Source organism: Tiliqua scincoides, chromosome 10, assembly GCF_035046505.1.
Source record: "Tiliqua scincoides isolate rTilSci1 chromosome 10, rTilSci1.hap2, whole genome shotgun sequence".
NCBI lineage: Eukaryota > Metazoa > Chordata > Lepidosauria > Squamata > Scincidae > Tiliqua > Tiliqua scincoides.
This window is the reverse complement of record NC_089830.1, coordinates 47,884-70,760: the sequence shown is the minus strand read 5'-3', so window position 1 is coordinate 70,760 and position 22,877 is coordinate 47,884. Positions and strand designations below refer to the sequence as shown.

The window sequence follows — 22,877 nt, the reverse complement described above, 5'->3', positions numbered from 1 at the left end:
TGACACTTCCTGAATTTCCTTGAGCTAGTCCTGATCTCTCAGCCTAAAGTGCCTCATAGAGGATAAAATGGCATGTTCCGCACCTTCAGCTTTTTGAAGGAAGGGCAAGATAAAAAACACTGTAATGAATACTAAAAGCAAGTAAGCATGTCAGGAACAGAGGACCAGTGTTGGCTGCAGTGTTGAATGTCCAGCAAGCAGCACCTATTTCCCTGCTTCCACATCACCATTGGAATGGGTACTTCTTGCTGCCACCACCTCAAGTTAGAGAGCTGAGTCTAGTCTAGTCTGGGGAAAGCACTAGTCAACAAAACAAAACAACAGCCCACTTCTGACCAGCCCAGCACCTGCAGAACGAGCACTTGTGCGATCACACAATGTACGAGAAAGCATGTTGCAGCAGCATGGAGGCTCCTGGCATCAGCAGAAAGGCCTGTGCCAGCCTGCCGGTGCCAGTGGAAGACCAGCGTGTGCTGGAGCAGGTAAGCTGATGAAAGGATGGGGATGGGGTGGGAAGGGAATGGGGTAACTGGGCAGGGGAGGGCAAGGATTGGGCCCAGGAGGGAGGCAGGACTGGTGGCAGAGGCCTCCATCATATCCTATCACCTCTTCCAGGTCTGAGCCACCAACACAAATCTGCTCAGACTTGCACCAGCAATTTTGCTGGCATTAGATCAAGTTGCCCCATAGAAGTGCTGGGGCTTGCCCCAGGAAAAGGGGCAAGTCCCCTTACCTCAGGGAGACCTTTAGCAGCCTCTGCACATGCCCGATCTCGTCTGATCTCGGAAGCTAAGCAAGGTCAAGCCTGGTTAGTACTTGGATGGGAGACTGCCTGGGAATACCGGGTGCTGTAGGCTTAGACCATAGTCTTCGAGACTGAAGGTTGCCAACCATTCCCGTGCTGGATACAGCGCAGGCCATTTTGGCTCTGCTACACTGCAGTGCGGGAATCTCGATAGGATTGCGCTGCAAGACGAAACCCAGCGCTTCTGACCTGGAAGGAATTAACGCTGAGCTGGGCCAAGTAAAATCAATGGTCATCTGGGTACGTGTGTGTGTGAAGAATTGCCCTGGGCCACAAGGGAGCCCGGGACATAGATTGGCTCCAGCCCTGGCTCACCTCTAGGTTAACTCTAACTCTGAGTTAGTGCTGACCCAGCAACAGGCGTTTCACTCTGAATAAGGCTTGAAGAGTGAGAGCCCTCAGATTTCTATCCAACATCCAACCCTGAGCACTGCAGCGCAACAAAGCTCTGTGAGAGTCACATGTTGGAGCATCATGGCCGCATCGAGCGTGGCAAGTATGGATTTTGCATTTGTGCTGTGGCTGTTGGTACGGGACAAAGGAACAGCTGCCAGTCAGTGAACTACTCATGATCACATTACTGCACTCGCCAGGAAAATCAATAATGCATACGGACATGGAAAGGCAGCAGTGACAAGTGAAACAAGGGGGGTAATGGAAACAAGAGCCCTCCACTCCTTCTCCTGCACACCCCCTGCATTATTTGGGGTGCAGCAGGCAGAAGAGTCATTTCCTTCCTTATAGAGTTGAACCCCCCCCCCCCCCCGCTTGCAATTTGCACAAATTAGCTCCAGGAAAAACCTTTCTCAGCCTCAGGCGGAAACTAAATCCATGCCGGAGAAGAAGCAGGTCTGTGAGGCCGTCGGCCCTAAGAAATAATTTAGCGGCCAGGGACTATTTTGAGCCTGTTGCTGAGAGACCACGTTCCAAGGTCCATTCTGGGAAGAGATCGGTTACAGGGCACAGACAATGGCGTGTAATGCAAGAGCTTAAGCGATGCTGGAGTGAAGCTTTCCTTGGAGCTTCAAAGTGGGAGCAGAGACTTCTTGGTGGGGACGACGACTCTTGGGCTGGGTGGGGACATCACTATCCTGAAGATGAAGGGGCTCCACGAAAGACGTGGACAAGGGAGATGTTAACAGGTAACCACCCTGTGGGGATCTTTATTCCAAGGGTGCGATGGAGAAGACAACTGAAAGTGTCTCTGGAGAATGAATGGGGAGATGAGATGCAGGCCCAGCGCAAGGAGACAGATCCCTGGAATCCAGGACCACAGAGCCCCCTTCAGTTCCAGGGCCTTCACCGAAGTAGTCCACTGGAGTTCTGGGTCAGGCATGGATCTGGCTCCGCTTTGTTGTCTGAGATGTACATTGGAGGCTCCTGAAATTTTAATGAAGATACCAGATCACGGGAGGCAGCAGCCGCCAGCAACAGGTGTGAATTTGCAAGGCACTCAAGCATCTGTCTGAGCCCCTGGTTCCCTGCAGAGCCTTGGGAGCAGCTGGGTGTGTAGGCACGATGACAACTGGGACCTGATCCACACCAGTCGGGCACTGGCTGAAAGACTTGGGGGCTTCTGGGACCTCAGGAGTTCACTCTGCCTGCCCCTCTTCCTTCTGCTGGAAAAAGAACTTGAGTCAGCTGAGACGGAGGTTGCTGACCAGCTGCTTGCCAGGATGACTCAGGGGTTCTGGAAGGTCTACAAGGCCAAAGTGCTGCAGACCCTTGGCGGAGAGTTGCAGGATGAGGACCTCCAAGATGAGGTAGAGAGCTTCTCAGCCAGGTCCCTTTCCCTCACCTGGCCACTAAGCGCAGGGGAGGAGCAGCAGGACTTGAGTTGGGAAAGGGACTTTTTAGCCTGGAAAACTGGGCTAAATGGGACCCTCTTAAAGAAGGACATTTGTTGCATGAGTTTTAGGGTGCAATCATATATGTGCTTACCTGGGAGTAGGTCCTGCTGAACTCAATGGGACTTACTTCTGAGTAGTACATTTGATTGGGCTCTTAATTCATGCATCAGATTTGGCTCTTAATTAAGTGATTAACAAACTAATTTAAATTTGAATATATATATATATATATATATATATATATATATATATATATATATATATATATATATATATATATATTTGCCTATAAGATAAAGGAATAATTCTAAAAGGAATAATTTTAAAAAGGCCTACATTCTTTGTAGATGATTCACTAATGGGTTGCAGTCAACATGACCTGAGAAGAGGCATTCCCTATGATAGTGTGAGAGCAAACAGGAAATGCTCTTCTAGGGGCACTCACCATCTCCATTTTTATATGTCTTTTTATTAATAATCATAATTTTTTAAAAAAATCTGCCGATTGATTAATCAGGGTAAACTTTCAGTTGATCAAAATGTTTTTTTAAAAAATGGTTCATGTAACTGTTGCATTTACAAAAAGCAGGAGCTCTTCTGGAAAGAAGATAACTTGTGGGGACATGACAAAGATTTAGGAAAGGATGATATTGTGGTCTCAGTCCAGCAAAGGGGGCAGCGCAGGAGAGAAGAGCAGTAGGAGCTGCTGGCTCCGCTCCCAGAATCGCTTTCTTGTTTCAGAGAGAGATCCCCGAGCTGATGGAAACCACGGACTCCACACTCCTAACAGAGGAAGGATCAAGTTCTGTTTCACAGCTAGCACGGCGGGTAAGGAGCAGTTGTGATTCCATACTGGAACCCCAGTGGCTTTTGAGTCTCAAGGCTGTTTCAGAATGGCATGAGATTCCAGGGCAAACCTGTAGGATTTTTGGCTCACCAAGCTTAACCCAACTCGCTCACCAGGTACAGCTATACCCTGGCACTTTGGTCTGGTTAAGGACCAGAGCATGGATGAAAGTCAAAAATGGATGAATGTGGAAGCACAGCCTTGTTTGGCTTGCAAATTTCTTTCAGCCAGCAAAAGCGTAAATAACTAACTATGTGACAAGTGTGAATGTGTGCAAAACCTAAGTAAACAGGAATCTTAAAAAAAATAAGAATACCAACAAAGGTCATGGAGAGTTGGATGAAATCGGACAAAAGGGGGAAGGACATGGACAAAATCTGAAATGTAGTTATTCTTGAAAACTGTTGAAAGAGCAAAGCAACGAAAGTCAAGTGGATGAAAGTAAAGGGATTGCCGAATTGTGTGGCTTGCTAGGTGGCTGACAGGTTTCTGGTGCAAGCGGAGGCAGGCAGCAGAAATGGGAGGTTTACTGTTTCCCTAGTTGGCTGTGTCAGCCCGGCAGCTCACAGCTTGTGTGATTCTGCCTGAGAGTCTGATGGGTGGACGTGGAGAGCTTTTCTTCAGGCCTGAATGCGAGGGTGGGGCTCCTGGGAAAGGGGTGGAACTCTCGGCAAGCCTCAGCACCTCCTTTTTATGCAGAGCCAGCAAGGGCTCAGCTTGCCTGAAGATGTTCCCAGAGAAGAGCATTTTCCATTGGGGCGAACAGCTTGCGCCCACAGCTCTTAGCATTGCCAGCCAACCACAGTGCCGTCCCACACACTGGAAGGACTTGCTGGGGTGGAAAATGACTTCTTAAAAAAAACATTGTGGGAGCAGTGGTGCAGCTGCAGGGGGTGCAAAGCACTAAGTTTTACAGGGAACCTCACCGCAGCATGCAAGCAGCCCCTCCCCTCCCCTTCAGAGCCAGGCGTATGCCTCCATTTTGCTCCCCCTGCCTGGAATGGCTCCAAAGGGAACATCAGAACAGCCCCACTGGATCAGGCCAGAGGCCCATCTAGTCCAGCTTCCTGTATCTCACAGCGGCCCACCAAATGCCCCAGGGAGCACACCAGATAACAAGAGACCTGCAAGGCTTCCTGGGAATTGTAGTTAAGAACGTAAGAACAGCCCCACTGGATCAGGCCATAGGCCCATCTAGTCCAGCTTCCTGTATCTCACAGCGGCCCACCAAATGCCCCAGGGAGCACACCAGATAACAAGAGACCTGCAAGGCTTCCTGGGAATTGTAGTTAAGAACGTAAGAACAGCCCCACTGGATCAGGCCAGAGGCTCATCTAGTCCAGCTTCCTGTATCTCACAGCGGCCCACCCAATGCCCCAGGGAGCACTCCAGATAGCAAGAGACCTCATCCTGGTGCCCTCCCTTGCATCTGGCATTCTGACGTAGCCCATTTCTAAAATCAGGGGAGGGGAGGGGGAGGTGTCTCTTGCACACTGTGGAGAGGCTCCCTGCAAACCTTAGTGTGTTGCACCCCCTCTAGCTATGCCACTGTGTGGGAGGTGTGGACTTGAGAGCTGGAGAGGAAGAGCTCACAGCCCTCAAAGGTGAAATGGCACGAAGCAAAAACTGCTCAAAATGAAGTGACTGGCTTTTAATTTTTTCGCAAAGAGGTGCGTTATTCATAGTTTTGGGGCAGAGACATGCTGTGGGGATGCTTCCAAACAAGTCACCTGGCTGGGCACTTTCTAAGATGTTTGTATTCCTGTTGCAATTTTTTTTTAAACTACTCTTCATTCCAATTTGCAGGACCATCTTCTACAATGTGAGCCCCCCCAGCTACCTGCTGTTCCTCAGAGGCCTTTCTCTGTTGCCCCCCCATGGTTAGATGGGTGGTTATGGGTGGTTAGATGGGTTAGAGTGGCCTTTCAGTCATGGCCCCCTATCTATGGAAAGCTTCCCTGAGGTGACTTGTTTGGCACCAAACATCTTTTTGGCAGCAGACACTGATGAGCAAAATTTTCCCCTTCTTCGTCCCACCTCCTGCACGCAGCTTGAGCATCTAAGCCTACCCAGTCCTGCCAAGAAAGGGGTGATGTGGGTTACTCCGGTAGTCAGCAAACACCAGGCAAGACTGTAAACTCACCATGGTTATTTAAGGCCCAGCTTGAGGAGATGCATGTGTGTCCCACTGGCCTGCCTCAGGATTAGTTTGTGTGTGGTGAAGCTCACCCACCTCTCCGGGCTTGGAGTGTTCTGGAGTCCAGAAAACTGACACCTGAGTAAGTACAGGTCGGGACCAGGGAGCAAAGATACATTCTCCTGCCTGCAACTGCTTGTGGTGTGTTTGCTAAGATCTGAGTTGGGGCTTTTCCAGCACCCAAGCTGGAATTTCTGCATCTTGTAAATCTATTATTATTTATCATTTTCCTCATTGTTTTACAACCCTTCCTCTAGGGAGCTCAGGTTGGTGTGCATAGTTCCTCCACTCCTTTTGTCCTCATAACAACCCCGTGAGGTAGGCGAGGCTAAAGGACAGTGACTCGGGAAGCTTTGTGGCTGAGCAGGGATTTGAACCTGGATCTTCTGGGTCTAAGTCCAACTCCCAGACCAAAGCTACGCCACCCACACAGGTGTTCCTGGGGGTTCTGGCAACTGGGGCAACCCCCCATTTTCTGCCCCTCTATATCCCCTTTTCTACGCCCCGCCTCTGACCAGGAAGTAATTGTGGTGATGTCATTGTCACTGCAATTACTTCCGCATGGATACTTCCCTTTTGAAGAAAGGGGGAATAGAGAAGATAGCCAAGGCCCCCAACAGAGACTTCTGTGCCACTTGTAAGCAGTGCAGAGGGCCCCATTGGAGCATTTTGGAGGCGCTGGAAGCAGAATCCAAGACAGGCGAGAGCCGCTTCCAGTAGGTGGGCAGCGTTTCCCTGCTGGGCACCACTTCCAGCAGCCTCAGACCGCTCCGATGGAGCCCTCCACACCACTTACAAGTGGTGCGGAAGGCTCCGTTGTGGCCTGGGAAGCTGCGCGTGTCTCCTCTCGCATGCCTCTCTGAGGGACACCCTCAGACACGGAGGAGGGTGCCCAGAATCACTGCTGGAGAGGCAGCGATTCAACGCTGGACTGGGGCTGCTCCCTGTCCCCTCCTCCATTATAGGAGGAGACAAGACCATGCCCTAGAGAGGCAGCGTGCTGGTAGTTGTGACTTCCAGCACGCTGACACTCTAGGGTGCCCTCTTGTCTCCTGTAGAGGATAGGAAACGGGCACCCTAGAACATCAGTGTGCCAGGAGTTGCAGCTCCTGGTGTGCTGCCTCTCTAGGGCCCCTATTTTCTTTCCTCCTATAAAGGAGGAGGGGAGAGGGGGCGGCCCAGTCCATTGCTGAATCGCTGCCAGAGAGGCAGCAGCTGGCTGCTGCTCCAGCAGCGATTCTGGGCTGCCCTCCTCCATTGGGAGGAGGGCTTTTTGGTTTTTTTTTAATGGGAGAAAAGCCGACGGAGCTGCTGACTTCTTTCCCTTTTGGAAAAAAGGACAGACTGGTGAAGAGGGGGCAAGGCTTGCTGTGGTGCCCCCTCGAGGGTCGGCACTCAGGGCATTTACCCCACTTGCTCCGCCCCAGGTATGCCTCTGGCCACCCATTTCATCCTCAGTCTCCTATCCCCCTTTTATTTTTAGTAAATGCTTTTTATATTTTAACTCTTCACCAGCTGGAGTCTTGTCCCACCAGCTCATCTAGATTCCTGGCTATAGCAGAGCCTTTTGAGGATCTTCCATGTTACTGGGAGTGAGCCTTCTGAGGTCCATCTCTCTCTGTCTGCTTCGTCCCCATGGTGGCAGCAGACTCTACCAATTCTGGCCCAGCACAACGTAGATCAGGAGAAAGGAGGGAGGCCCTGGCATGAGGGCTCTGCACTGCCCAAATCACCACAGGCACAGATGTTTTTTATTTTCCCAGGCATTTCCAGATGATGTCTAAGCTGGCTTTAACTCCTCTCCATTGCTGCCTGCCTTTCTGCTGTTTTAGTTCTGCTCTTGTTTTATTACGATATAAAATATAAAAGTTGTTTTAATTTTGACTGTATGCTGTCCTCTAAACCAGCAGTTCCCAAATGTTTTCATTGGCAGCTCCCTTGACCTACTGGGCCATTGGCCATGGCTCCCCATTAGTGCTACAATCCTTTACATTGTATAGGACAGTGGGTTTTTTTGCGAGGATTCTACAGTTCCCCTGGCTGCTTTCTGCAGCTCTCCAGGGAACCGTGGCTCACAGTTTGGGAACCATTACTCTAAACACGTGGCCCCCAACGTTTAGGAGCCTGCAGACCACTGGGACAAAGACTGGAATTGTTGTGGACCACATGCAAACCTCCTACCCCCTTGCACACAAAAATACAATTAAATTTGTTATAGTTAGAGAAAATGTATTAGGTTTATTGCTGCTTTTGTTGCTGCTTGTGGGTGGTCCATTCTTTGGCCTCTTTGGTGGTCCATGGGGAAGCATCTCCTGATCAAGTGCTCCTCCATGGTCTAGCAGTCCATGGAGAATGGACTGCTCACAACTGCATCCGACACTTCAGTAAATAATAGTATAATAACAAATAATAGCATAATATTGACTAGTGTACTCAAAAAGAAGCTTCTCTCCAGGCAAAAGAGGCCCCGCCTCCCATCAGTGTCATTAGGAAATCTCCCCTACTGGTTCTTTGAGGCCGGAACGTAAAGAAGACCCAGAGCAACAGCCCCACATTCAAGCAGTCTGTGACAGATGGCAGATTGATGTGAAAGTTGCAGACATTCACCTTTTTGGTGACTTTGCTGCTGGTCCAAGAGTCTGTGCCAGATGTAACCTGCTTGAAGTTGCACTCGGGTCACTTCCTTCCATTGTCTGCTGGGCCTCTTCCTATGCTTTGTCTTTTGGGTTAGGGTTGGAAGACAGAGAAATTTGGGGGGCTCTGCCTCCCCACCATGTACTGGGCTTCACCCCCGGCTGAGGGGGCCACCACATAATTGACTCTGCAACCCCAGCTACCTGCCCCCTGAGTCCATCTAATCCTGCTTTCCTCCCTCTTTGCCTCTCTTGCAGGTCCAGGGGGCTGGAGTCAAAGGCTGGAGGACAGTCTCCACTTTGTTCAGCCGGGAAGATGAACACAAGCTGCTGGCCTCTGAGTCTTGTGCTGACCAGTAAGAGAAATCCTTCCCCCTCCCCCAGCACACCGCTTTGCTCTCTAAGAACCAGTGAGTTTACTTGGCCTTGCTTATCTACTGAAAGCAGCAGCTGGCTAGTGGTACATTGTGACCAAGGGGCACCTAATGTTGCCGCTTGATCATGACCCTCAAGTTCATGTGTTGTCCTCTTAAGAAAGCAGCACAGAAGCCTTTAGACACCTGTAGTGGCCCCTGGTACCAAGAACCGCTACTGGCACCCATGGCCAGAAAGGCTTCAGCCAATCCTGAACTTGCCCTACACTTTGGGAAACAGAATGCCATTGATAGTGTCTTAAGCAACAAGGAACTGCTGCCCTGGCTGTTTCTTTCTCCAGCGTCAGCCCACAGTTGGCAGGAGAAACCCCTCATTGCCAGAGAGCACAAGGAAGGAAAGCAGCCAGGGCAGCAACATCCTTGTTTGTCTCTGAAAGCCAGTGGCGCACCTGTTCTGCACTCACTGCCCTTGCCCAAATGCAGTAGCAGGAATTTTCAGGACTCAGTTTACAGACTCAGTTTCCTTGCAAGGAAATGGGTATTTGGGAATTAGGCTGCAATCCTAACCATACTTTCCTGAAAGTAAGCCCCATTGAACAAAATAGGACTTCTGAGTAGACCTGGTTAGGCTTGTGCTCTTAGTGGTCCATGAGGGAGCATTGTCTTGGCAAAACCCTGGAAGTGATAAAAGTTTTTTACCCCTCCCCCCAAGAGGCCTCGTGGATCACTTCTCAGGGTCTTGCGGACCACTCTTGGCATCCACCCAAGAGTTATTAAGGAATTGAAGAATGAAGTTGCTGATCTCTTGATTAAAATATGCAACTTGTCCCTCAAAACAGCCACGGTGCCAGAGGATTGGAGGATAGCAAATGTTACACCAATTTTTAAAAAGGGAAGGAGGGGGGACCTGGGAAACCATAGGCTGGTCAGCCTAACATCTATACCAGGTAAGATGGTGGAATGCCTCATCAAAGATAGAATCTCAAAACACATGGACGAACAGGCCTTGCTGAGGGAGAATCAGCAAGGCTTCTGTAAGGGTAAGTCTTGCCTCACAAAACTTTTAGAATACTTTAAAAAGGTCAACAGGCATGTGGATGTGGGAGAACCCGTGGACATTATATATCCGGACTTTCAGAAGGTGTTCGACACGGCCCCTCACCAAAGGCTATTGAAAATATTCCACAGTCAGGGAATTAGAGGGCAGGTCTCTCCTGGATTGAGAACTGGTTGAAGACCAGGAAACAGAGAGTGGGTATCAATGGGCAGTTTTCACAGTGGAGAGAAGTGAAAAGCGGTGTGCCCCAAGGATCTGTCCTGGGACCAGTGCTCTTCAACCTGTTCATAAATGACCTGGAGACGGGTGAGCAGTGAGGTGGCTTAGTTTGCAGACGACCCCAAACTTTTCAGAGTGGTGAAGACCAGAAGTGATTGTGAGCAGCTCCAGAAGGATCTCTCCAGACTGGCAGAATGGGCAGCAAAATGGCAGATGCATTTCAGTGTAAGTAAGTGTAAAGTCATGCACATTGGGGCAAAAAATCCAAACTTCACATATGGGCTGATGGGTTCTGAGCTGTCTGTGACAGATCAGGAGAGAGATCTTGGGGTGGTGGTGGACAGGTTGATGAAAGTGTCGACCCAATGTGTGGCGGCAGTGAAGAAGGCCAATTCTATGCTTGGGATCATTAGAAAAGGTATTGAGAACAAAATGGCTAATATTATAATGCCGCTGTACAAATGGATGGTAAGGCCACACCTGGAGTATTGTGTCCAGTTCTGGTCACCACATCTCAAAAAAAGACATAGTGGAAATGGAAAAGGTGCAAAAGAGGGCAATTAAGATGATTGCTGGGCTGGGGCACCTTCCTTATGAGGAAAGGCTACGGCATTTGGGCTTCTTCAGCCTAGAAAAGGCGCCTGAGGGGGGACATGATTGAGACATACCAAATTATGCAGGGGATGGACAGAGTGGATAGGGAGATGCTCTTTACGCTCTCACATAACACCAGAACCAGGGGACATTCACTGAAATTGAGTGTTGGGCGGGTTAGGAGAGACAAAAGAAAATATTCTCTGAACGAGAAAGGGGTGAATTCTGGACTGTGTGGGATGCCCCCCTCCCTCTGCAGGAGAAGGGCTGGACTGCTCTCCTGTCTTGGTGGGGCATCCTGTCTGGTCTGGGCTCAGGCTAACCCTAAGGCTAACCCTTAGGGTTAGGTACCCCTAGGGTTAGGTAACCCTAACCGGGCTAACCCTAACCCTAAGGCGCTCGCTAAGGGACAGGTCGGGTTTTTTGGCTGGCTCCATAAGGCTCAGCGTTGTCTCCAACTCTCCCCTTCCCTCCTCAGAGATGCTCTCCCTGGCCTCTTTCCCCTCCTGCCTTTCCCGACCCAGCTGCCTCTTCTCAGTCAGGGATTGGGCCCGCTTTGTGGGCGGAGCGTGGAGAGCGCCAGCCCCTTTGGGCGCAGGCGGGAGGGGGAGCGACCCTGCGAGTGAGCGCTTGTTCCAAGCACGCCACCCTGGAGCAGCCCCTCTCCCCTTTTTCTCTCCTCCCGCCATCCTCCAGAGCGGCCACAGGCCTCGCCCCGGAGGCTCCCCGACGTGCAGCAGGAGGGGGAGACTGTGCCTGAGGCGCCTGCCCCCCTGCCTTGTTCAGCCCCGGAGCTCCTTCCTTCCCACCGGGCAGGCCCTGGGCGCACCCGCGCACGCTGCTCGCTGCCTCTGCCGGGCTGGTGGCGAGCGAGTGCCGCGCCCTCCGCTCTCTGGCTGTGAGAGGGAAGGGACCAGGGCAAGGCAAGGGCGAGCAGCAACCCAGGTGCACGGGAGCAGCTCCGGCCTGCTCAGCCGCGTAAGGGGATGGAGGGCCAGGTGTGTGCAGGTGCCCCGTCCGGGGCAAAAGTTGGATTCCGTGAGGGGGAGAATTGTGGCCCTTCAGACGGGGGCATCTCCAACTCTGGTCCTACCAACAAAGGGGTCAAACCATCTGCCCCACCCCTCAGGATATCTCTGCCCTGGTCAGGGAAGCCATGGGGGGGATGCTTAAAAAGGAGCTGCCTTCCCTCATTAAAAGAACAATGAGGAAGGGAAAGATCACCCTTCTAACCCTAAGGGAAAGAAGAGGGAAAGATCACCAAGCTCCCTTTCCTCCTCCCTCTCTACCTCCAGTGAGAGCTCGGGGGATTCCCCCCCCAACTCCAAGCACCAGAGGAAGGACAGGAAGTCCAAGAAAGCTGAGAAGGAACACTCTAAGAGGCGCAGGGGCAAGGCTAAGGCTAGCCCCCCTTCCTCCCCTCCTCAGATTCTGAGAGGGAGGAAGGGGAGCTCTCTGGCAAGGAGGGAGACTGTGAGCAGCCGCCAAAGGTGCATAGGCCTTTTCCTGTAGACCTGTTCCCCAGGATGATGGGTGAAGCCTCCCAGTAGCTTAACCTTGCTCCTGCGACTGAGGCCACCCAGACTAAGGGTGGGGGGACATTGGCGAACTTGCACGGGCTGTTCCCTAAGGGACTCATCAAACCCAAAGTGGTGCCCTCTCCAGGCGCCTTTCAACGCACTGAATGGGCCAATTCCAATCAACATAAGCATAGCTTCAGGCTGATAGACAAGTATTCCCTGCCAGACAAGGTCCTCCAGTCTCTGAAGGTCCAAGTGGTGGATGCTTCCGTTGTGGTGCTATCCTCCAGCACACTGCTACCATCCGAAGGGGAAGGAGGTACTAAGGACAGCTGTGACAAGCGAATTGAGGGATCCCTAAAGCGCAATGTTCACTGTCCGCAAGTGCAAAGGGTTCCAGTGTCCAGGGACCCCTTAAAACACCAGCAAAAGTTGGATGCTATCCAACATTTACTGGAAATCAGGGCAATAGAGAGGGTGCCCGTAGCACAACGGGGCAAGGGGGTGTATTCTGTGTTTTTCCTAGTGCCCAAGAGGAACGGGGGAATGAGGGCCATCTTGGATTTGAAATGGTTGAACCGGTTTTTGCAGGAAAAAAGGTTCAAGAAGGAGACCTGGCACTCCATCACGGCGGCACTGGAGGAGGGAGACTTCTTGTCTTTGACAGACCTCTCCGAGGCCTACCTACACATTCCAGTATGGCAGCCCCACCATCAGTTCCTGAGGTTCTGCTATGGGCAGAATCATTATCAGTACAGAGCTATGCCTTTCGGCTCAACGGCAGCGCCACGGGTCTTTACCAAGATCCTAGTGGTGCTGGTGGCCCACCTCAGGCAGCAGGGGATGGCCCTTTTCCCCTACCTCAACCATGTCCTGGTGAAATCCCAGACCAAAAATCAGGCGCTGAGGGACCTGCAGGTCACTGTGGATTGCCTCTGCCGTCACAGCTTTGTGATAAATGAGAAAAAGAGCTCGGTGGTACCTCAGCAGCAGATAGAGCACCTGGGGCTAGGGGTCGATACCTCGACCTACCGCATCTTGCTGTCCCAGGAGCAACAGAGAGCTCTCAAGACTCTCCTAAGGGACATTGCGGGGAAGGAGGAGGCAGACCTTATGCAACTTGCCACCCTGCAGGGCCTCATGGTTTCCTGCCAAGATGTAGTGGCCTGGTCCTGGTTTCATACCCGTCCTCTCCAGTCGGCTCTCTTTCCTCCCTCTGGTGGAAAAGAGAGTACATTGCCCCATTCCTGTGATGCAGCAACTAAGGAACTACCTGCAGTGGTGGCTGGCCCCAGGGAGATTCTCACGGGTTAAGTGGAGATACTGACCAGGACGATTGTAACCACAGACGCGAACCTCCTAGGGTGGGGGGCCCACCTATGGGACAAATTTGCACAGGGACTCTGGGACCCCAGGGAATCCCAGCACGGAGTCAGCTGGCTGGAACTACGGGCAATCCACCTGGCGCTGCAGCAGTTCCAAAGCAACATACAGGGGACCCCTGTGTGGTAAGAACCGACAACACGACAGCAAAAGCCTACGTGAACAGGCAGGGAGGCACCAGGTCGGCCAACTGTTGCGGGAGGCCTCCAAACTCCTTCAGTGGGCAGAGAGCAACCTAGCCTCCCTGTGAGCGGAACATCTAGCTGGGGAGGAAAACATCACAGCAGATTGGCTCAGCCGTCAGTCAATCAGAGAGACCGAGTGGCATCTCCATCCGGAGGTGTAAAATGAGATGATAGTCTCAAGATTCGGATGCCCAATTCTAGATCTGTTTGCCAACAACCAAAGCGCCCAGGTAGACAGGTTCTTCCCAAGGTCAAACATTCCAGGAGCGGAGGATGTTGACGCACTAAGGTGCCCCGGCTGAAAGGTCTGGTGTACGCCTTCCCGCCCTGTCCCTGCTCCCACTGGTCCTTTGCAGGGTCAGAAAACTGGGAGCGGAAGTCCTGCTGGTGGCATCCCACTGGCCACGCAGGCCATGGTTCTCGGGGATAATTCAGTTGGCGGAGGGTCCAGGTTGGCCGCTACCGACACACACAGATCTGCTGAAGCAGGGTCCTCTTCTTCACCCCAAGCTGGAGCTGTTCCGGTTGACAGCCTGGCGATTGAACGGGCGTCTTTGTCCCAGTGCGGCTATTCCGACGGGGTACTGAACACCCTTCTGGCATCCAGGCGACAGTCTGCCAACAAGGTATATGGCTCGACCTGGAAACGTTTTGTGCATTGGGCTGTCTCCAAGGGCGTTAACACCGTTAGGCCCAAGACTAAGCATATCCTGGAGTTTCTTCAGGAAGGACTCCAGAAGGGACTCAGCACATGCACTCTTAGAAGACAGGTGGCAGCGCTGAACAGCACTTTGGGAGCAGGACTGAAGTGTAACCTTTTTACCCACCCACATATTAAACACTTCCTGAGAGGGGTAGCCCTGCTCAACCCCCCAACAGTGCATAGATTCCCTACCTGGGACTTGGGGAAGGTCCTATCAGCCATGATGAAGCCTCCCTTTGAACTCATGGCAACAGTTCCCTTGAAAGAGGTCACTTTTAAGACACTCTTCCTGGTCGCTGTTACTTCTGCCAGGAGTTTGTCGGAGTTGGGGGCCCTCTCAGTCAATGCCAATCTCTGTGTCTTTCACAGGGGTAAGGTGGTCTTGCCCCCAGAGCCATTGTTTCTCCCTAAGGTGAATTTGATATTCCACCAGTCACAGGACATAGTGTTACCCTCCTTCTGTCCCAAGCCTGTTCACAGAATGGAGAAAGATTGGCACACCCTGGATGTACGCAGGGCTCTGCGTGACTATACAGAGCGCTCAAAGTCTATTAGAGAAACTGATGCTCTATTCGTCACCTTCACTGGATCTGTTCCAGGCAGGAGGGCCTCGGTAGCCTCCCTGCCAGATGGCTCAAGGGGGCCATTGTCGAGGCATTCAGAGCGCTGGGGGAAGTGCCCCCAGAGGGGATCATAGCGCACTCCGCCAGGGGGGCAGCGACTTCTGCAGTGCTTGGGGTGACCTCCCTTGGTGATATCTGCAGGGCAGCTACTTGGGCTTCTCCAAATACCTTCACCAAGCATTACAAAATTGATCTGGCTGCCTCCGCTGAAGCCGCCTTTGGCAGGAGGGTGTTGCAGAAAGTGCTGCCGCAATAGAGAGGTTCTCGCCGGACCAACCCAGGTGATATGTAGCTCTGGCATATCCCACACAGTTCAGAATTAACCACTTCCTCTTCCAGAGAAGAACGGAATTCTTACCTGTGAATATCCTGTTCTTGGAAGAGGAAGGGGTTTATTCTGCCCACTGCTTCCTTGGCGAGATCCCTCTATTGCGTTCCCTCGGTGGCTTCTCTGTCGGCTGGGGGTTGGTAGCTAGGGCATCCTGAGGCCAGGTCCCTTATCTCCCTCCTATCCTAATGCCGGAGTCGTTTGTTTTTTCCTACTGGCGTGCTGGTCAGGGTGTTGGCAGCAGGCTTTGACCTTCTGCCTTATGTAGCTAGGAGGTCGTGGCATTCCGTTCCGGGGAATCCTGGTGCTTGCTCTTCAGTTCCAGACTGGGGCAGGACAGGATGCCCCACCAAGAGAGGAGACAACGTCAGCAGTCCGGCCCTGTCTCATGCAGAGGGAGGGGCATCCCACACAGTCCAGAATTACCCCCTTCCTTTTCCAAGAACAGGATATTCTCAGGTAAGAATTCCATTTTTTCTTTACTCAGCGTGTGGTTGGTCTGTGGAACTCCTTGCCACAGGATGTGGTGACGGCATCTGGCCTGGATGCCTTTAAAAGGGGATTGGACAAGTTTCTGGAGGAAAAATCCATTACAGGGTACAAGCCATGATGTGTATGCGCAACCTCCTGATTTTAGAAATGGGCTATGTCAGATGCAAGGGAGGGCACCAGGATGAGGTCTCTTGTTATCTGGTGTGCTCCCTGGGGCATTTGATGGGCCGCTGTGAGATACAGGAAGCTGGACTAGATGGGCCTATGGCCTGATCCAGAGGGGCTGTTCTTATGTTCTTAACTACAACTCCCAGGAGGCCTTGCAGGTCTCTTGTGATCTGGTGTGCTCCCTGGGGCATTTGGTGGGCCGCTGTGAGATACAGGAAGCTGGACTAGATGGGCCTATGGCCTGATCCAGTGGGGCTGTTCTTATGTTCTTACAAACCACAGGTCTCAACCACAGGTTGGGAACCAGTGATCTGTGCAGACAGTCACCTGACAGGCAGTGTTAGCCTTGAACCAGTGTCAGTCCCTCACGAGCAACTGCAGGCCTTTGCTGCCTCTTCAAGGATGCCTCTTCCAAAGAGTCAAAACTAAACATGTACCTACATGTGCAGCATGGCCTGATGGGGGTTAAAGTTTATTTTTATTCATTTCATATGGGCCCCCCACAAAACATTGTGACCTTCTGAAAGGAATTTTAAAAACCATGAAACTAAAAACAGTACTGAAGGGGGGCACAGTCAGGGCATCTCTATGGGCATCAGCTCTGAGACTTCCTGTGCACGTGGCACAAGCTCTGCCAACAGCCCCACCTGTGAAGAGCTCAGGTTGTACTTTCTCCCTTTCTCTGGCCAGGGTCAGGCAGGGCAAGTGTGTGGCACAATTCCAGCCATGGCTGGCCAGTACAGGCCAGCAAGCAGAGCAGCCGTTGAGTGACCCAAAACGCTGAGCAGATGGTTCTCTAATGTTCCTGAAACACCATCAATGAGCTTCTACTAAGGAGCAGACACAGTTCTCTTTCTCTTGCTTTCAGCCCCTTGGCAGCAAAACCAGCTGAGGAGGAGTCTGAGAAGAAGACGCCTGGCCTCTGGGATGTCTTCACCACCAAGTGGCAGCAAACTTCTGCTCTGGAAAAGGTGGCTCCAAAGCCTGATGTCCGAGAGCAACTGGCTGAGGAGGGCAGCGTGGTGTCTGGGGAGATGGCAGCCAGCGAGGACGACAGCAACACTGGACCTGACAGTGACCTTCGTGATGCTGAAGGGGCTGCCTTCAAGTGGAGCTTCCTGACCAACAAACTGGCTGAGATCAGAAACAAAAATGCCCCCAAGAGCAACTAGAGGAGTTGCAGATGTGGGAGACTTTGGTACCCAAACTCTTTCAAGGGGGGGGGGCACACAGGCATCATGATCCCAGAGCACAGCTGGGCCTAATGTACGGACCTCATGCCAGATCTAGGTGGCGTTTTAACCATCACACCAATTATGTGGAGTCCCCCTCCCGCCAGTGCGTGTGTTGTGTCTCCATTTTATCTCTCCCTATCTCCTCCTCTCTCCTGGTCCTTGAAAGATAGGAATGCAGCTCGCAGCATCTGCTTAACCAGCGAGGGGAGAGACTGGATGATCTCTTTGCCTCCTTCTGTGTCTGCATGCGTTAACTATGTTTGTTTTCCAAGGAGCTGCCTTCTCACAGACTGTCATGGCAAGGGGCTAACCCGGAGGAGGAGGAGGAGGAGGAAGCCCTGCAGGGCAATCCTGAGTCAGTGTGGTGGCATCAGGCTTGGACTAAGGAGATCCAGGCAGCCCATGAGGTGCACTGGTTGGCCTCAGGCAAGAAACTGCCTCCCTTTCAGCTGCCTGACAAGGCTATGATGGGGTCAAATGGGATGCCTCCTGTGTGTTGTCTGGTAGCATAAGCCTATGCGTGTCTACTCAGAAGTCCCACCAGCTTCAGTGGGGCTTACTCACAGGAAAGTTTATATAGGATTTCAGCCTGGGGGAAAGGCAGGACACAAATAGTACCCATATGATTCATAAAGTCTTCCACCAAGACCCCTGCCAGTGGGACTGGCGAGGCGAACAATGGCACTCACACTTTGGCAAGCTTTACTAGCGAGTCCCCAACTTTCAAGGACCCGGGGCAGTCAGTTTGTGTGGACAAGATGCAGGTGTGTGGTCCAGGGTCAGACCTGGAAGAGCAATCCAGCTAAGGGAGGAAAAGCTCAGGGCAGGTCCTCCCCTAGAGGTGAGTTGCTGTGAGCAAGGAGGAAATACTGGAGCTTGAGTTTTGGAGGGCACCACAGGGACTGGCCCTGGTGCCAGCTGATCCAGGCAGGTTGGCACTGCAGCCTAGACAGGACTTCTCAAAGATGGAGCTGGGCCTGCGGAGCCCCTCCCCCGCACACAGAGTGCTGGTGATGGAGGAGGGAAGGCACTCAAGCCTAGCCAATGGGAGGAGCTCTGTCATACCCCACCCTGCCAGTACCTGGCACACTTGCTGCTTGGTGTGCAGTTTCTGGCCTTGATGTCATGGTCATGTCCACTGGCAAACCTGGGGAGGGTCAGTGGGTGCAAGTGACCTCAGGGGGCAGTGCCACCATCTACTCCGCTCCCCTCTCAGCCACTCTGAACGGCTGTGCATCGCTCTGAGCAAGTTTAGCTTTGAAAGAAGCTGTTCCAAACAGAATGGCCATCCAGTTCTTTCAAAGTGAACAAAGCTGGCAGCCGCTTGGAGTGTGCAGGAAGTAATTGTGGTGACATCATCACATCTCCACAATTACTTCCAGTTCAGGGTGGGGGCGGCACTCAGGGGGCAGCCCCTGGGCAGCCAAGTCCCAGGAATGCCAGTGGTCTTATCACCATGGTGTGCAACAGTAGCTTCTGGTCATGGTGGAGGGAGGAGGCCCCCCAGCTTTTCCTGCAACGTGAAGCAGGACATACCTGGAAGCTCCATCTCCAGCAAGGAATCGAGATTCACCCATAGTTGGGCCCAGCTTGGCCTCCACTCCTCCTGAGTTGCAGACAAAGCCACAGAAAGGCTGAGAGAGCATCGCCTTTGCCCCACAAGGCCTATTGCGGAAGGGACTCTGCTGCAGATTACAAACCTCCATTCCTGAAGCACAATCGTTTTCCAGCAAAGAGTCCCATTAGACTCAGCGTTGCCATTGATTGCTTTGCTATGGGCGACGACTGCAGGAGTAGGACTGACCAGCAGTCCTCTCAAGGTCCCAGTCACAGCAGGCCCATCCGTGCAGCCACCTGATACAGGTTGCATCAATGGCAGATAGCGAGGGGTGGCAGAATTGGGGTCCTTTTCACTGCTACCTCCCTCCAGCCTGTTGCCAATGCAAGCCACAACAATCTCCTTCCCAGTCACTCTGAACAAGACACAGAGAATTCCTTACTTACTGTGTTCCTTGCTCACTGCCTGGAAACCCGGAAGACAGGAGGCCTGGGTTTCACTGCGGCACACGAGGAGCACGGTAAGCGTTTTGGATTTTTCTTTTTTGGCGCAGAGCTGGCAGACCCAAGATGGCCTCAGGTGGCACTCCATGCCGCCCTGCTTCCAGTTTGCACACAGAGCATGTAGTCAAGGAAGGGCTTATCTTCTTTGACTGTCCTTTTGATCCCCCCCTCCCTGTTTGCAGTGCATTTCTTTGGCTCTTTTTCCTGTTTATAACAGTTCCGTTCCACCCAGAATCCTTTCTTTACCACTTGAGATGAGACTCCTGCCCTAGGAACAGGAGCGCCTGTTCTGCAGCTGAAGTTGTGACTGAGGATGCGTGTTGAAAATTAAATACTTATTTTTACAACCAGAAAGCACCTTCAACTCTTTCTTGCTTTTTTATGTTAAGGAATCCCAGCTTTCAGAAAGAACACTTCTGCCTATACATGTTTGCTCAGACTAACAGCCCAGCCCTGTGTGCTCATAGCGCTGGCAGAGCTGGTGTTCCGCCAGCACTACTTGCCTTGTGACAGTTGTGAAAACACTGCTTGTGTGTTGCCGGAGTGCTGGCAGGAAGGTCAGGGCCCTCTTATGCTCACCGGAGCAGTGGAGAGGATCCAGTGGAGGTAAGGTGGTGAGGAAGGTGGGGGGAGGCAGAATGGGGGCAAGGGAGGGCAGAACAAGGCAGCAGTGGGGTGGAGGAGGGCAGACTGGGTCAGCTACAGGAAGGGCAAAACAGGCCTACGAAGGGGGTGAGTTCAGTGACAGATGCAAAGAACTCTTAATTTCTCTGCCATCGCTAAGTCTCCTTTTATCTCCCCTTTCCATCCAGAGGGCCAACCGCTTCTCTGGCGGGTTTCCTGCTTCTAACGTATTTGAAGAAGCTTTTATTATTCCCCTTAATGTTGCTGCTGTGTGTTCCTCATAGTCTCTCTCGGCCTCCCGTATCACCTTCATACATTTCTTTTGCCACCATTTATGTTCCTTTTTGTTCTCCTCACTAGGGCAAAACTTCCATTTACGGAAGGAAGGAAGATATGTGCCTTAGGGGTTCATTGTTCCATTTTTCAGAGCTGACCACACAACTGAAGCTTGGTAAAGAGTTTTCTCCTTTATCAATATCCACTGACACTCCAACTAATATTACAGGGCAGTCACAGCTCATCTGGGGCCATCGCAGTCGTCTGTAGTGAGCACAGAGACAGACTGAAGACCTCTCAGTGGGAAAGCGGGAGCTGTGCCTGCAGAAGGTCTTCCCAGGTTCCCTCCTCGGCAGCATCGCCAGGCAGAAACAGGAAAGACTCTTCTCTGTCTGCAGCCCTGGAGAGCCACTGCCAGCCAGTGCTGGGCTAAAGGGACCCAGGCCTGGCTCCACAGAACGCAGCTTCCTGTGCTGGATGTGTGATGCGCGATGCTAGCAGGTTGTGGAGCATCGGCAGAAGCAGTGGGAGGACACTGATGCAGGCCTCTGCACTCCTGCTTGGAAAGAAGTGCCACTGCAGACTCCTAGCTGAGTGTGCAGAGGACTGCAGGGAACGGCGCTGGGGCCCTGCCAGGGACATCGGGCACAATCGGTTCACCTTACTGGTGCGGCCAGACACGCCTCGCTATAGGCACGGGGTGTGTTCTGCTGCTTTCCTGCCACCCTCCAGCGCAAATGCCTGGCCAGCCAGGCTTCCCCTCATTGTGTCAAGAGCTGCCTTTCTATCCAGGCCAGGTGTCAGTTCATACGGTGGACTCCTTGGCAGCAGCCTGGGCCTGCTGGCAGCTGCAGAGCCACTTGATGACCCGGGTGTTCCAGTCAACCACCAAGATGGAGGCAGCGGCTTCTCGTTCGCTTCTTCAGCGGATGGCTCTTGTGCATTGTGGGAGGGACTGCTGTGCTCAGAGCTGGTCGAGCCCAGGCTTCCCAGCAGCAGGCAGGACATGGCAGCATCCCAGCTCCCAGGCTTGAACTGCTCTGCCCCTACACCTCCACCAAATGCCGGTCCAAGTCACAGTGGTTAACAAACCCTCCTCTGAAAGAGGGAGAGAATAATTCAGTGCCAGCTCTCTCCTGGAGTCTGTTAGACTGGGGCTGGTTGAGGAAGAGGTCTGGCCCACGTCCAGCTGCCTTTGCCTGTTTTCTGAAGGCTTGGACCTGGCTTGGACACTTACCAAGCTTGGGGTTCTCATGTCGTCCTTTTCTTCTGGGATATGAAGGCGGTCTCCTGTGTCACTGGCAGCTGCCCATCTCCCAACAGACTCTTGGAGGGAGGGGAGCTGCTGTGGCCATCAGGGAGGGGGCCCTGAAAGAGCCTCAACCCAAGGCTATAGCCCTTGGTGTTCTTGTTCGCAGCCCCTTTTCTGCCGGTAGATGACGAGTGAGTCAGGCCTCAGCTGGCGCCTGCCATTGCCCCTTCATGCAGCAGGTGACTGAGGAGGAAAGGGCAGCTCTTGGCCTCAGGGCCATCTTGGACAACTCCCACAAAGCCTTCGTTAGGCTGGTGAAGAGTCAGTGGTCTCCAGCAACAAGGGGAAGGGGGGCAGGCATAGCTGAGCAGCACCGGCTCCAGGCGGCTGTTGATCACCTGCTGGGATTTGACGTACTTGACTTTGTCGTCTTCCGGCCTCTCCAGAGCACTCGGAGTCCGCCCCCCAGTCCCTACCTCCAGCTATCTACAGAGGTAGTCTGGCCCACAATTGAGCAGCCCAAGAGGGGAAAGTCCATCCCCAGGAGACAGAGATCTCATTTTATAGCCACACTTTGGAGTGTCCGGCATGTACGCAAGAGATCTGGTCCTGGGAGGAAGACTTTGAGAAGTCACAGTTGCCAGCCTCCATGTCTTCCTGGTGGGCCAAGACTCCTGTTGGAGTCTCAATCAGGTGTGAAGGTTTCCGGTGTTGTCATACCAGCTTCCAGCTACTCATTCAGAACTCTCCATGACATTTCTTTAGCAGCCAGATTCTTGCTCTCATTCACAGTACAGAGATCCAGGAAGCTCCTTCCAGCACGAAGAGCAAGGTCTGGTAGCCCTGAAAGAGAGAAAAGGGGGTTGATTATTCCAGGAGTTGGATCAATGGCCACAAATGGCCATAGGCAGATGAACACGAACGGACCATTCTGGCAACCAGCAGCAAAGCCTTCAGTTAGGAATGATTTTCAGTTTTTGATTAAGGGGCCTGTGTGACTATATATCTTGATATATGACAGTCACACAGCAGATTTGAGAATCCTCCTGATTCCACTGGCCAGCAGAGCTGTAATGCAGTCGGGGCAGTCACGTGACATCACGAACCGGGTTCTCCCCAGGAGACACCCCCGCATCTCCCATTCCTCAAGGGTCGCCTCCACAGAAGAAGGAACAGGGGTGCAAAGCCTCCTTGGTAACTAGGGCAGAGCCTGAGGGGCTGTCATGCACTCCCCCTTGGCACAGTGCCAGGGGCAAGTGCCCCTCAGGCTCCACCCTAGTTATGCCTCTGTTGGCCAGGATTTGCCAAGTTGCAACTCTGAAGTAGGTTCTACTTAGTGCAATGGGGATTTCTTCTGTCTAGGACTACAGTGTTTACAGCACAGGTAGTAGGGTAAGTCCGAGACCTCCCAAGGTGGAAGGCCAAATGCTACCCCCTGGAGATGCACCAGT

General features: G+C 52.5%; 2 protein-coding genes across 2 annotated transcripts; one reads left to right on the top strand and one right to left on the bottom strand.

Moving 5' to 3' along the window:
- Positions 1–420: 420 nt before the first annotated feature.
- Positions 421–17,198, top strand: C10H1orf232 (chromosome 10 C1orf232 homolog). Its single transcript, XM_066639078.1, has 4 exons — positions 421–482; positions 3,397–3,483; positions 8,591–8,688; positions 16,847–17,198. Exons 2-4 carry the CDS (start codon positions 3,415–3,417, stop codon positions 17,148–17,150), a joined length of 471 nt encoding a protein of 156 aa, XP_066495175.1. The 5' UTR covers positions 421–482; positions 3,397–3,414; the 3' UTR covers positions 17,151–17,198.
- Positions 17,199–20,979: 3,781 nt separating this feature from the next.
- Positions 20,980–21,986, bottom strand: FAM110D (family with sequence similarity 110 member D). The gene is given in 7 exon segments (XM_066639095.1): positions 20,980–21,077; positions 21,080–21,223; positions 21,226–21,267; positions 21,270–21,510; positions 21,513–21,588; positions 21,590–21,680; positions 21,683–21,986. Coding segments are annotated over 7 exon segments (996 nt in total).
- Between the last annotated feature and the right edge of the window lie 891 nt (positions 21,987–22,877).